We start from the raw sequence: 13,430 nt of genomic DNA on the forward strand, positions 1-13,430 counted from the left end.
TCTCTCTCATTCACTCTCTCTCAAATAAATAAATAAAATCTTAGAAAGAAAGAAAAGAACTTCACCCAAGTGTAACATACACTATTTGTCTTTTTATCACCAGCTTATTTCGCTGAATATAAAATCCTCAGGATTTCATTCTTTTTTCAGGCGGAATAATATCCTATTATATGTGTATTCCACATTTTGTTTACCCGTTTATTTGTTGATGAACACCTGGGTTATTTCCGGCTCTGGACTAACGTGAATAATGCTGATATGAACACATCTGTACACATCTGTACATATGTACATAGGTACATCTCTTCAGGGCCCTGTTTTCAGTGATTCGGGGTACATACCCAGAAATAGAGATTGCTGGACCCTATAGCAATTCTATTTTTAAGTTGTTAAGGAAACACCATGCAGTTTCCCACAGTAGCTGCCCCATTTTATATTCCTAATAACGGTGTACAAGATGCCAATTTCTCCACATCCTCACCAACACGTTTTGTTTTACTTTTTAAGTTTTTACATAGTGGCCACCCTAGTGGGTATCTCGCCATGGTTTGATTTGCATTTCTCTAATTCTTAGCAATGTTGAGCGTCTCCTGGGCTTGTTGGCCATCTGTGTATACACTTCGGAGAAATGCCTGTTCCAGTTCTTTGCACAGTTTATAGTCTGGTTTTGTTGTTTTGCTGAGTTGTAAGGGTTCTTCAAATATTCTGGATATGAGTTCCTTATCAGATGTATTGTTTGCAAATATACTCCCTGATGGGATAGATCGCTTTCTCAGCTGCTGTGTCCTACTACACAGTCTGATATGGTCTCATTTATGTAGTTTTATTGTTGTTGTTGTTGCTGCTTTTGCTTTCGGTGTCTTGTTCAAGAAATTACCAAATCTAATATTAGGAAGTTTCTTGTTAGGAGTTTCACAGTTTGGCGACTTACATGAAGGTCCTCGACCTTAGTTTTTGAGTTAGTTTTTGTGTGTGGTGTTAGGGAGAGCCTAACCACATTCTTTTGATGTGGATGTCCAGTTTTGCCCACACCATTTGTGAAGAGACCGGCCTTTCCCCATTGGACAGTTTTGGCACTCATGTGGAAGATCATCTGACCACACACGCAAGGGTTTCTTTTTGGGCTCTCTAGTATACTCCGTGGACATGTATGGAATCTGTCGTTAGGCCAGTGCCACCTGGTCAATGTAGCTTTGGGATGAGTTTCAAAATGAGGAAGTGTGAGCCTTCCAACTTTTTCTTTTTCAAGGTTGTTTTGGCTATGCAGAGTCCCTTCGGACTTCATGGGAATTTTAGGTTGAATTTTTCTTTTCTTTTCTTTTTTTTAAGATTTTACTTATTTGGGAGAGAGAGAGTGAGAAAACAAGTGGATGGAAAGGGCAGAGGGTGAGGGAGAAACACTCCCTGCTCCGTGGGAAGTCCAACACGGGGCTCGATCCCAGGACCCTGAGATCATGATCTGAGCCGAAGGCACACGCTTAGCCAACTGAGCCACCCAGGTGCCCCTAGGTTGGATTTTTCTATTTCTACAAAAAACACCATCGAGATTTCAATAGGGCTTGCATTGAATGTATAGATTATTTTTGGTGATATTGATAGCATCAGATATTTAACTTCACAATCTGTAAACACCAGATGTCTTTTCATTTATGGGTCACTTCCTTAATTTCTTCCAGCAATGTTTTATAGTTTTCAGTGTATAAGGTTTCCACTGCCTTGGTTAAGTTAGTGTTTGTTTTGATCTTGCTCTCATCGTCTGTATCCCAACCCCATTCCCCATTCTTAGCAGGTTTACAACAAACATGGTTACTCCAATTCCCCCTAGCAGCTCCCACTATTTAAAAATTTAAAAAGACAAGGCGCCTGGATGGCTCAGTCAGTTAAGCCTCTGCCTTCAGCTCAGGTCATGATCTCGGGGTCCTGGGATCGAGCCAGCATTGGGCTCTCTGCTCAGCGTGGAGTCTGCTTCTCCCTCTGCCTCTGCCCCTCCCCCTGCTCCCTCTCCCTCTCTCTCACTCCCTCTCTCTCTCAAATAAACAAAATCTTAAAAAAAAGACATAATTTCCATTTCTGGCCTATACTAAGAATTTTTTTTCTAAAGAGGCAATGCTATGTATATTAACAGTGAAAACTGTAAAGCAATCTATGAGGTTAATAAAAGACAATGACTATTTAAATAAATCACTGTTTAAACACTTGGAACTCTAGTCAAGAACATCAGATTATATATTATCAAGATTATATATTACTGGTGTTCCCTGGGGGGACTCAGTTGGTTAAGCATCCGACTCTTGATTTCAGCTCAGGTCATGATCTCAGCATCCTGGGATCGAGGCCCACATTGGGCTCCCTGCTCAGCGGGAAGCCTGTTTTAGGATTCTCTCTCTCTCTCTCTCCATCTGCCCTTGCATTCTCTCATCCACATGCACACTCTCTCTCCCTCTAAAATAAATAAATAAGTCTTTTTAAAAAGCTTATATATTGCTTGTAATATACATGGAAAACACACATGAGGTGCATGTTAAGTGGAAAAGCAGGAACAGAAGTGGACATTCATGCATTTAAGGCTAGAAGGAAATACGTAAAAACAAAACAGTGCTGCATACTATAAACTGGCAAATGCCATTTGCCTGAGCGTACGATAAAGCCACATCACATTAAAATTTCTTTAAGTAAATCCGCACTTCGAGATATGGGAGCAACCGAAGTCCCGATGGGGCGAGGCACGGATACGATGCGGTGCCTGTATGCACAGTCGGCTACACTCGGCTGCAGGAAAGACTGATATCCCGCCGTCTGTGTCAACGCGGGGGCTTAGAGTGTATTTTTGCCCAGGGAAGTTAAGTTAGAGAAGAACAAATCCCGTATGATTTCACGTCTCTGCGGAATCTAAAAAACAAACGGCACAAATGAATAAAGGCAGAAACGGACTCATAAGTGCAGGAACAAACTGGTGGTTGCCAGGGGGGCCTGGGGGTGGAGGGACGGGGGACCCGGGTAAGGGGACGAAGAGGCACAAACGTCTACGTGTAATAAAGGTAAGTCACAGGGATGAAGGGACAGTTTGAGATCGTGATACCTTCACACGGGGACAGAGGGTAAGCAGCCGTGGGAGCACGTACAGTAACGCATGGAACTGTGCGCCTGAAACCGACACGAACAGCCCCCTCAATCCCCCACGTGCCCCTGGGCCTCCTGGACCACTGGCTCATCTTCCCAGCTCTTCCTTCGCTCACCCGAGGCCCAGGGCTCCCTCCCCAGGGACAGCCGCTGTCACTAACAGTTCCGGCTGGCCTGGCCGTCGAAGCCGGTCTCTGCATATGCAAACCTGCATGTCTCTCCCTCGGCCTCCGGACACAAACCCTGGATTGTACATGGCGTTTCACAACTTGCTTCTTGCGCTGTAACATCTCAGAAAGCTTCCTATGGAAACACACCCAGGCTTTTGCTGTTGGATGGACACATTTTTTAAAATGGGCTCAGAGGGCAGTTTGGGTCATTTGCGTCTTCCATGCTACTAACAATGGTGTAATACCTGCCGGCGTCCACCTTGACATAAATGCTGAGGTGCGTTTAGAATAAACACCTGGAAGTCAGTTACGGAATCAGAGGGTTGGTGAATTCTGGATTTAATGGGTATTTCCGGAGAAGTTACAGCAATCCCCATGCCTGCCAGCCACACAAGAGAAGGTCCCTGCGTCCAAACAATTCCCAACACATCGTATCGTCCACCTCCTTGATCTTCACTGGTCTTTGTATGATTCTGTTGGTTTCTTTCACTAAAGGGATGGCTTGGGCATATTTTCATAGGTTAAAGGCTATTTGTATTTCTTTTTCAGGAACTAGAGTGTAGTCATATAAATTCCCCGTTTTTCTCTTAAGTTATTTGTCTTTTTCTTTTTAATTTGTAGTAGCTGTGAGAAATGATTTTTTGCCTAGATAATACATTTATATATAGTCTAATTTTTTAAGCGTGTGTTCAAAATAAATTGTGATAATCACCTCCTTATCCTAACAGAAAATGAGAAGTGTTGATTTCTTGGGTGTCCTTCCGGGACTTCTTTATACCTACCCCACCAAACACTCTACCCCACCAAATGATGCACCTGCTTCAGCCAACGGGCGCACATGCTCACGTGGCCCCACATCTGCCTTCTCAAGGTGTCTCGGCGCGGCTGACCCTTGTGTAGACAGAGACTCCCACACTCTTCCAAGGGCTGCAAGGGATCTGACAGTGCTGATGGGCCGTGAGGTCTCTACTGGCTCCCGACTATAGACATCGGATTTTCTCATGTCTTGTTAGGACTGACACGGTGACAAAAGTCTTGCAGACAGGACGTTTCACTTGTGTGAGATGAATAAAACAACAACAACAACAAATACTCAGGTTTGGGGCGCCCAGCGGGCTCAGCGGGTGGAGCATGTGACTCTAGATCTCAGGGTTGTGAGTTCAAGCCCCACACTGGGCACAGAGCCTACTTTGAAATCATAAATGAAACAAATTCCTAGACATGGAACCGCTGAGCTTGTGTTACCTTCATTTTGACTGAAGTTTGCCAAAACACACCTGGATGGTGTGGCACTCACTGACCTGCCTCTAGCTTCGCTGGTGCATGCCTATTTTGTCTTAAGGGCTTTCTGGATAATGTTTACTCTTCCAGATTTTCACCCTGCTTACTCAGGAAAGCACTGCTGTTTAGGATGCGTCTCCCCCTAAGACACACTCAAAGGCAAACAACCAATAACAAGGATAATATGGTATAACATAATATGGTATAACCCCTCCCCCAACTAATGGACACTTGCTGTACACACTGCTATGCAATTCTAAATTGTATACGACAGTTTTTATGATTCTGTAGTAGTTAGTCCCTTATCATAGATAATAAAAAATTTTTCCTGTTTTTGAGTATGGACTTTTCCCCCGGCACAATTTTAAAAAGTTATCTGATTTTTCTTTTTGCGGCCTTTGAGTTCTTTCTCGCATAGAAAGGCCTTGCCCTCCTCCCCCCCATGTTTTCATTTCTTTTTAAAAAAATTTTTAAAATTAGTTTTAAAGAGACTTTATGTATTTGACACAGAGGAGTGTGCACAAAAGAGAGCACAAGCAGGGGGAGGGGCAGGCAGAGGGAGAGAGAGAAGCAGGCTCCCCACTGAGCTGGGAGCCCAACACGGGGCTCCATCCCAGGACCCCAGGACCCTGACCTGAGCCAAAGGCTGATGCTTCACCGACTGAGCCACCCAGGAGCTCTTGGTTTTCATTTCTTGATTAAAACATTTGATCCCTCAGGGCACCTGGCTGGCTCAGTCGTTAAGCATCTGCCTTCGACCCAAGTAATGATCCCAGGGTCCTGGGATCGAGCCCTGCATCGATGGCTCCTGGCTCAACGGGAAGCCTGCTTCTCCTTCCCCCCACTCCCTATCTCACTATGTCTCTCTCTGTCAAATAAATAAATAAATATCTTTTAAAATAATTTGACCTCTCGATACAAGATTTAGATGGAGACCCAAACTTCCTTTCTTCCAGTTGGCCAGCCAGTGGCTCACTCTTTCTGGAAGGATCATTTCCCAGCATTGACTGAATTACCCCTTCATCCTGTGAAGTCCCATGTGTACTTGTTTTGATGTCTGGACATTATAGTCTGTTTTCTCTGCCTCGTCTCCTGCTCAGATATTTCTTAGTGATCTCTGCATGTTCCCTTGACACAGGAACTTGGGATTCCGCCGTCACGGCTCATGGCCACAGAGTCCCCAGCACAGGACACGCTCTGTCCTGGAGGCCGTACTGAGAGATCTTTTTGTGCGCTCACAACAGCCTGAAGGGAAGCCCTCTTAGCTGTCTCACAGATGGTGAGGTGAAGCATCCACTGTCACGAAGGCCATCAGTCAGCGAGTGGAGACTCCAAAGGATTCCATGGGAGTCCAAGCGGATGTTCTCCGTGAGTGCACGTGCTCACTGAAATCACAGCTACAGCACAAACGGGGCCTCCTAACAGCTGTGTTCCACAGTCAGGACCCCTCAGTTCTGTCTGCTTGGGTCTGCAGAGTGACCCGGCTGCTAACTTGAATTCTCCATTGCAAAGATCCACAGCATATAAAATGCTAAATGAAACCTTTCAAATTTTCTTGTAAAGAACTAGATTTAGCTTCTTTATGACGAAGTTGATTGTTTTTCGTATTTATTGCACAGATGGAGACTTAATGTGTTGAAATGCCTGGAAATTTCTGGAAATGAACTTCCCTTCTCCTTCCACAGGTGTCTTACCCTTTATTTTCCATCCTTTGTTTCTCTGGGCTGCACTATATTGAGCTTTTTCAGACTTCACTCTTCAGTTCACGAATCACATACTCAGCTCTATCTAATCTGCTGGTAAACCTGTTCTTTTGAATCTGTTGTTACGGTCACATTTTTATTTCTAGAAACATGATTTGGATATTTCTCAGAGTTGCTATGTTGTTTTTCATAATTTTCTGTTTACTAAAGGTATCTTACAGTCTCCTCTTGTTTTGTTAATCATAATTAGTCTAGCTAGTTAACAGTCTACATCGGCTGATTACAATTTGTCTGAAATTTTCACAAGCTTTTTTCTGGGTTCTAGATTATGGAGATTTTGCCTGACTGGCTATGCACTGGGCATTGTATTTGAAAAAATATATATATGAAAAAATGTCTTGAGGTCAGTGGAAGTAATTCAGTCCTGAAAATCTCTGTGTTCGTTTTTGCTAGGGCCTGAGTCATTACCACTCTGGGGCGTCTATAAGAAAACAGAGTCAAGGCTTGAAAACTCATGGGTGACCCAGTTAATTGAAAATGGGCTATAATTCAACATAAGCCATTCATTGAAGTTGGTGCCTATCCTGATGGAGTTGGGCTCCATTTTTTTTTTTTTTTTTTGCATGGAGGATATACTATCATACTCCTTGATGCTAACTTGGGGGATTCACAAGTGCCCTTGGATAAAATGTAGTTTCCTGGCATGCTTCCCCCAGAGGTGAGGGTGCATCTTTGAGGAGCTGAGGAAGACAGTGAGCTTACTATGGAGTAGGGGGCAAATGGCAGCGGAGGTGTTGGAGGAACAGTATAGTAAACAAGGAGTAATGCGTTTTCAACAAAAGTGCCGTCAACTCTAACGGACAGCCAGCAGAAGAGATAAAAGATGAGAGGAAGGTGCGTCTACCCCTGAGACTGGTAGCTGGGGATAATGAGGCCCCCCTCCATGACATCTACACCAGCACTCACAGGGGTCTCTCCAGAGAGGCCTTCCCTGAATGGCCAAGAGAACAAGCCCAGAGCCTCACCCCCTCTCTCCCTGCTACTCTTCTTTACTACCTCTAGCACTATCCTGCCCTTCTCCTTGCTTGAGGACCTGTGTATGTCTGCCTCCTTCAGCAGAATATAGGCCCCACCAAAGTAGGGCCTCATCCCACACACTGCCGGGCCCCGGTGCCTAGCACAGAGCCTGATGCCAAAGGGATTCTCACCAGATCTCTGGTGAACCCATGCACACGTGAACTAACATGTGAACCGCCGACTCCACTAAAGGTGTGTGACACGGGTCAGGAGGGACAACAGACGGCAGGGGGAAGCATTAGGAGTCTGATTTAGATACTGAACCTCAATGTCTTAGAGCCAAATATATACTAGGTGTCTTTTTTTAAAATTAACCATGTTTCTAGAGCCATTTTAGGTTCCTAGCAAAACTGAACAGAAAGCAGATGTTTCCCATACACCCCCTACACCCCCACGCCACCCCCCTCACTATCAACATCCCCTACCAGAGGGGACACTGGTCACAAATTCATAATCTATATTGACATGTTGTAACCACCCAGAGTCCACAGGTTACACTATGGTTTACTCATGAGGTTGTAAATTCTGTACCTTTGGACAAATGTAGAACAACGGTTTCCACCACTGTTGTGTCCTACAGAGTAGTTTCACTGCCCTAAGAAATCCTCTGCACTCTGCCTGTCATCCCTCATTCCCCCAGGCCCTGGCAACCACCGATCTTTGTACTGTCCACACGGTTTGGGTTTTTCCAGAACGTCACACAGCTGTAATCCTACAGAATACAAGGCTTCCAGACAGGCTTCTTGCCCTTAGCAATATGTATTTAGCTTACCTCCATATTTTTTTTTTACGACTTGATAGCTCATTTCTCTTAGCACTGAGTAACTAACTCATGGTTTGGAGGTGTCCATATATCTCTTCACCAGCTGTGGGACATCTTGGTTTCTTCCAGGTTTTGGCAGTTATCAATAAAGCCTTTACCAACATCTGTGTGCAGGTTTTTATGTGGACATAAGCTTTCAACAGCTTTGGGTAAATACCAAGGAGTGTGATTGTTAGATGATATGGTAAGAATAGTTAGAATGAGTTAGCTCTGTAAGAAACCCCCCGAATCATCCCAAGTGGCCACACCATTTTTGCATTCCCCCCAACTGGGAGCGAGGGTTCTTGCTCCGCTTCCTCACCGGCATTTGGTGTTGTCAGCGTTCCAGATTTCACCTATTCTAATAGGTGTGTTGGTTGTGTCATCATTTTAATTTCAATTTCCCTCCTGACATAGGACATGGAGCATCTTTTCATCCACTTATCTGACATCTATGTATTGTCTTTGGTGAAGTGTCTGTTAAAGCCTTTGGTCCATTTTTAAACTAGCTGTTTGTTTTATTGTTGACTTTTAAGAGTTCTTTGTATATTTTGGGACAGTTCCTTATCAGCTGTGTCTTGTGAAAATATTTTCTCCTGGACAGTGGCTTGTCTTTTCATTCTCTTGACACTGTCTCTCGGAGAGCAGGCATGTTTAACTTTAAACAAAGCCCAGCGTATCAATGATTTCTTTTAGGACCATACCTTTCGTGTTGTATTTAAAAAGTCATCACAACACCAAGGTCCTGTCAGTTTTCTCTTATTTTATCTTCTAGGGGCTTTCTAGTTTCGCATTTTACATTTATGTCTGGGATCAGTTTTGAGTTAGTTTTGGTAAAAGGTGTAAGGTCTATTTCTAGATTCATTTTTTGCATGTGGATGTTCTAGTCTTCCAAGACCATTTGTTGAAAAGACTATCTTTGTTCTATTGCATTGCTTTTGCTCCTTTGTCAAAGACCAGTTAACTATATTTATGTGGGTGTATTACTGAGTTCTTTATTCTGTTCCATTGATCTATTTATCTATTCTGACACAAACACTGTGCTATCTTAATCACTGCAACTTTATAGTTAAGTCTTCGAGTTGGGTAATGTTAGTCTTGCAACTTTGTTCTTCTTCAATACTGTGGTTATTCTGGGTCTTTTGCCTCCACATAAACTTTAGAATCCGTTTGTCAATACCCACAAAATGACTTGCTGGGATTTTGACTGGGATTGCATTGAATCTAGAGTTGGTAAGAACTGATGTCTTGACAACACTAAGTCTTCCTATCCATGAACATGGTATATCTCCCCCATTTATTTTGTTCAACAGTGCTTTGTAGTTCTCACATAGACCTTGTACATATTTCGTTATGTTTATACCTAAGTATTTCATTTTGGGGGTACTAATTAAATGGTATTATAAAATTTTAGAACTGTTGTGATTAGATGAGTATATGGCATGTACTGGCACAGACAGCCTGAATCTAAGCAGGCCCTGAGACATTTCATTATTACTGCACTCTGGACTTTATCCTACAAGGCTTAGGCAGCCAGAGATTCTCCTGAGTTGGGGGTGAAGTTGTTCAGAATCCTGGTCAGCTGACCAACTACAAGGAAAGTAAAGGCTTTCCATGCCCTGGAAAGCCTCCTGGGAAGGCCGTAGGACAGTGGAGGGGCTGACCCTTCTGAGCCTCTCCAACCTTAGGGGAGGAAGTGTTCATCTTTCAAGGGGCCAGAAACCCGGATAGAGGAGCTCTGGGAAAGGTACAGGCCTTAGTTCAATTCAGTTCAATTAGCCAAATGTTTATTAAGCAACTGCTAGACACCAAGCACTGTTCATGCCCCAGAGACACATCAGGGAAGAAAACTGACAAAGAACCAGGACTTGGGCAGCTCACCATCTAGTGCCAATTTATGAAAATTGAAGCAGAAACACAGATCCCCTGTGGGGGAAATCCCACAGACAGGAGCATGCCAGTGGGAAACCCTCAAGAGGAAGAGAATATGCATGGCAAGCGCCCCAAAGCTCTTGTGCAAGGGGTCATGCGGAAAGGCACTGATAATGCTGGGAGGGAGGCAGGGATGCTGGGGGTGATGACAAGCAGGACATGAGTCTGCCCTGGGGCAAGACAGAGGAGGGAAAGGAAGAAGCCTTAAGTTGGGGAAGGCAGCTTTTGGTTGAAAACTTTCAACCCTTTTCTACACCACAACTTTGTCAAAATGTCCTTGTCTGCAATAGGCTGAGAGAAGAAATCCAGGCACTGTGAACTCTGGCTTGGCAGAGTTGAATGAGGTTGAAAGCCATGGGGAGAAGCGAGCTGAGAGTGCAGACGGAGGGGCCATGTGCACTTCTTTCAGAGGCCCTTCTGGGCTGATTCGGAAGCAAACTGGGTGGGCCAGATGGTAACGCACACAGGAAGGTCCTACGCTGACCGTACAGCCTCGGTTCCTGAACAGCCATTGTTCTTAGAAAGGACTGGTCAGTGAGAGTACAGGGCAGCACGTCTAAGCTTCCGAACTGGTTTTGTTTTTCCTGCTTGTCAAGCTGTTCCTTGCAGACTGTTTCTCTGTGAATCTCTCGAAGGAGCCAGAAGCTTTTGTGCAGATAATCCATGGTGACTTCAGGGTTTTCATTTGAAAAGGTGTTGCCCACAGAAACCAAGAGCTGAGTCACACCCTTAGCTACAGAAATCTACCCTGACACGGACACTTACGGTGTGAGGAAGAGTCCAAATTTTTGGAGTGTTTTTCTCCTAAACACTCCAAAATGGGGAGTGTTTGTATCCCATAGTGCAAAATGTTCCTTTCTCTGTTTCAAGCATCATCATGTTGGTCACGGTCAGCATCCCGGGGCAGGGAGGAGCTGAAGCAGAATTCACGCATCTCACAAAGAGGCCCTGTGCAGGGAGTGAATCATCTGTGGGAAGAAAAGGCACCGGAGCATCATGGACATGAGTGATACAGAAGTGAGAGAACACTCCTGGGACTGGAGCAATCGTTGCCCGTTTGTCAGAAGGGAGGGTCCCCGGGAGCCTGGAAAAGAGGTTTTGGCCAAAAGTGTAATACAAATCAGTAATATAAACCGGTATTAACTGGCTGGTCCTGGAGATGGTTGATGCCATATGCTCCCATCAGCTCAACGCCAGATCCCTGGGCACCGCACTTGGACAGTGAGGCAGCTGACACGCACAAAGGACACCTTAGTAGTTCACGGCACTAAGCTAGAACCTGGCTCTCTTAGCTCCCAGGTCCTGCAGGCAGGTGTCCTACACTCCTGGAGGGCCATGCTTCTTTCATGAAGATGTATAAGAATTGAGAGGTCACCTGGTCTTTGAGGGGCCAAGGGAGAGTGCACACACACAATGACCTCCCAGACTCTGTGTGACCCCTGGTGTCCCCTCCTCCTCACCTTTATCCCCTCCTGTGATCCGTTTACTTGCACTTCACCCAGAATGCAAGATTCCTGAGAAATAAAAACAAGCAAACCAACATGCCAACTCACATGCTTTGCAGCTGATTTTCACCTTTTATGAAACAATTTCTGCTGGTTGCAGTGGCTGAAATTTTTAGGACAAAGAGCATTGAAAGTGGATCAGACCGACCCTGACCCCCTAGTTCTGTCTCTCAGCAGCTGGGTGGTCTGGGGGTGTGAACTAATGTAGGAGTAAAGGGGTTCACAACACCCACCTCAGACATGAAAGGATAGAGAGAAGGTACCAGAACATGCTGACTGTAAAAAGGCACCCTAGGCGCGGTCGTGATTGTTATTTTAATGAGTTATTTTGTATCTCACTGTCATAAGTAATCAAGAGAAAAATGAGCGGAGTTTCAGCTTTGATTTAGAAAAAAGTTAAGGGACTATCACAGACACAATCTGACAGGGGAGGAAGAGAGGGAGCAGGAGGGAGGGGAAGAGAGAGAGAGAGAATCCTAAGCAGGCGCCATGCGCAGAGTGGACAGACCCAGGGCCCTGTCTCGCCGCGAGATCATGACCTGCGCTGAAACCAAGAGCCGGACGCTTACCCGCCGAGCCAGTCGGGTGCCCCGAGAAAAGATGTTTCCTAAAGGTCAGTCCTTTGGGAAAGAAAACAAAAGAAAACAGCTCAACCGCACATGTATTAACAGTCCCAAAACGCTAAATGTAGGAAAACAAAGAGTTTCTGAAACTGAGTGATATCAGGTTGGGCCAGCCGCCCCGGTCCGCCGCGGCACCCAGACCACCGCCCATAAGGCCGGGCGCGCAGCGCCTGGACCCGCGCAGCGCCCGCGACCCCGGTTCTCGCGCGCCTCCCGCGAAGGGCGCGGAAGACGGCGGCCCGGCCCGGGCCTGCCGACACCCCACCCCCGCCCGCGGTGCGGTGCCGAGACCCGACACGGCGTTTCACACGCTCCTCTGGGAGTCCCTGGAGAACCGCGGCGTTCGTGGGGGAAGAAGGACAACGTTCCGGGGCCGTCGCCGCAGTCCTGGCGCTCGATCGACGATGGCTCCCGCCCCACAGCGGGTCCCCGGCCCCCACCCGCCCGCGTCACGCAGTTCCACGACGTCACGCCGACCGCCTGCCCGGGGGGGGGGGACCCCGACAGCGCCGACGAGGGGGCCCCCCGGGGCTGCCACGCCTCCCACCCAGGCGCCCCCCACGCGTCCGGCCCCAGCTGCTCTCTGGCAGGGACCCTCTTTCCGGGAGAAGCTGAGGCGGGGGCCGGACCTGGGGGCTCACCCTGCCCTGTCCGCTGCCCACGTGCGGTCGGGGACGAGCCGCGGGTCCTGGGCCGCGGCCAGCTGCCCCAGGCGGCCGAGAGAAAGGGGCCTGGGTCCATCCCTCGCGCCTCATCCCCGACCTTAGGTGCCGGTCCCCGCGACCCCCCGGCCGGTCCCCCTCGACCCCGGGGTCTCGGCCTTCGTGAGGGGCAGGCCCCGTTCCAGACGCCCCCTCTGAGGGCCAGCATCCCGCCCCCGCCCCGCCGCCCGGCCTCGCCCCGCCGCCCGGCCTCGCCCCGCGTCCTCTCACCCGGCCGCCGTCGCCCCCCGCCGCGTGCAGCAGTCGGTGTGCGTCGTGGGGCCCGCGCCATCCCCGCCGGACTGCGCAGGCGCGTCGCCTCCCCCGCCCGCCGCTGGGGGCGCCGTCTCAGACCGCGGCCCCCGTTCCTCCCCCGCCCCCAGCCGCTTCTCCTGCCCCGCCCCCCGCCACCGTGTCCCCTGGGAGCTGCCATCTGTCCTGCGCCTTCACCGACCTCCCCCAAACCCGAGTCCATGGGCTCCACCGCCCCTTCTGCTGGGTGGACCCAGGGAGGCA

The 13,430-nt window shown here is 47.6% G+C and overlaps 1 protein-coding gene across 2 annotated transcripts in view; it reads right to left on the minus strand.

Annotated features, from left to right (window-relative positions):
• Positions 1 to 13,214, minus strand: part of FAM3B (FAM3 metabolism regulating signaling molecule B) — a 50,937-nt gene extending 37,723 nt beyond the window's left edge. For both annotated transcript variants that reach the window (XM_032865301.1, XM_032865303.1), the window contains exon 1: positions 13,146 to 13,214. In XM_032865301.1, the coding sequence (XP_032721192.1) occupies positions 13,146 to 13,206 (61 nt within the window). In that variant the 5' untranslated portion in view covers positions 13,207 to 13,214. The remainder of the gene's footprint in view (positions 1 to 13,145) is intronic.
• Positions 13,215 to 13,430: the final 216 nt, after the last annotated feature.

The sequence above is a fragment of the Lontra canadensis genome, unplaced genomic scaffold (genome assembly GCF_010015895.1).
Source record: "Lontra canadensis isolate GAN:19392208 unplaced genomic scaffold, GSC_riverotter_1.0 scaffold29, whole genome shotgun sequence".
NCBI lineage: Eukaryota > Metazoa > Chordata > Mammalia > Carnivora > Mustelidae > Lontra > Lontra canadensis.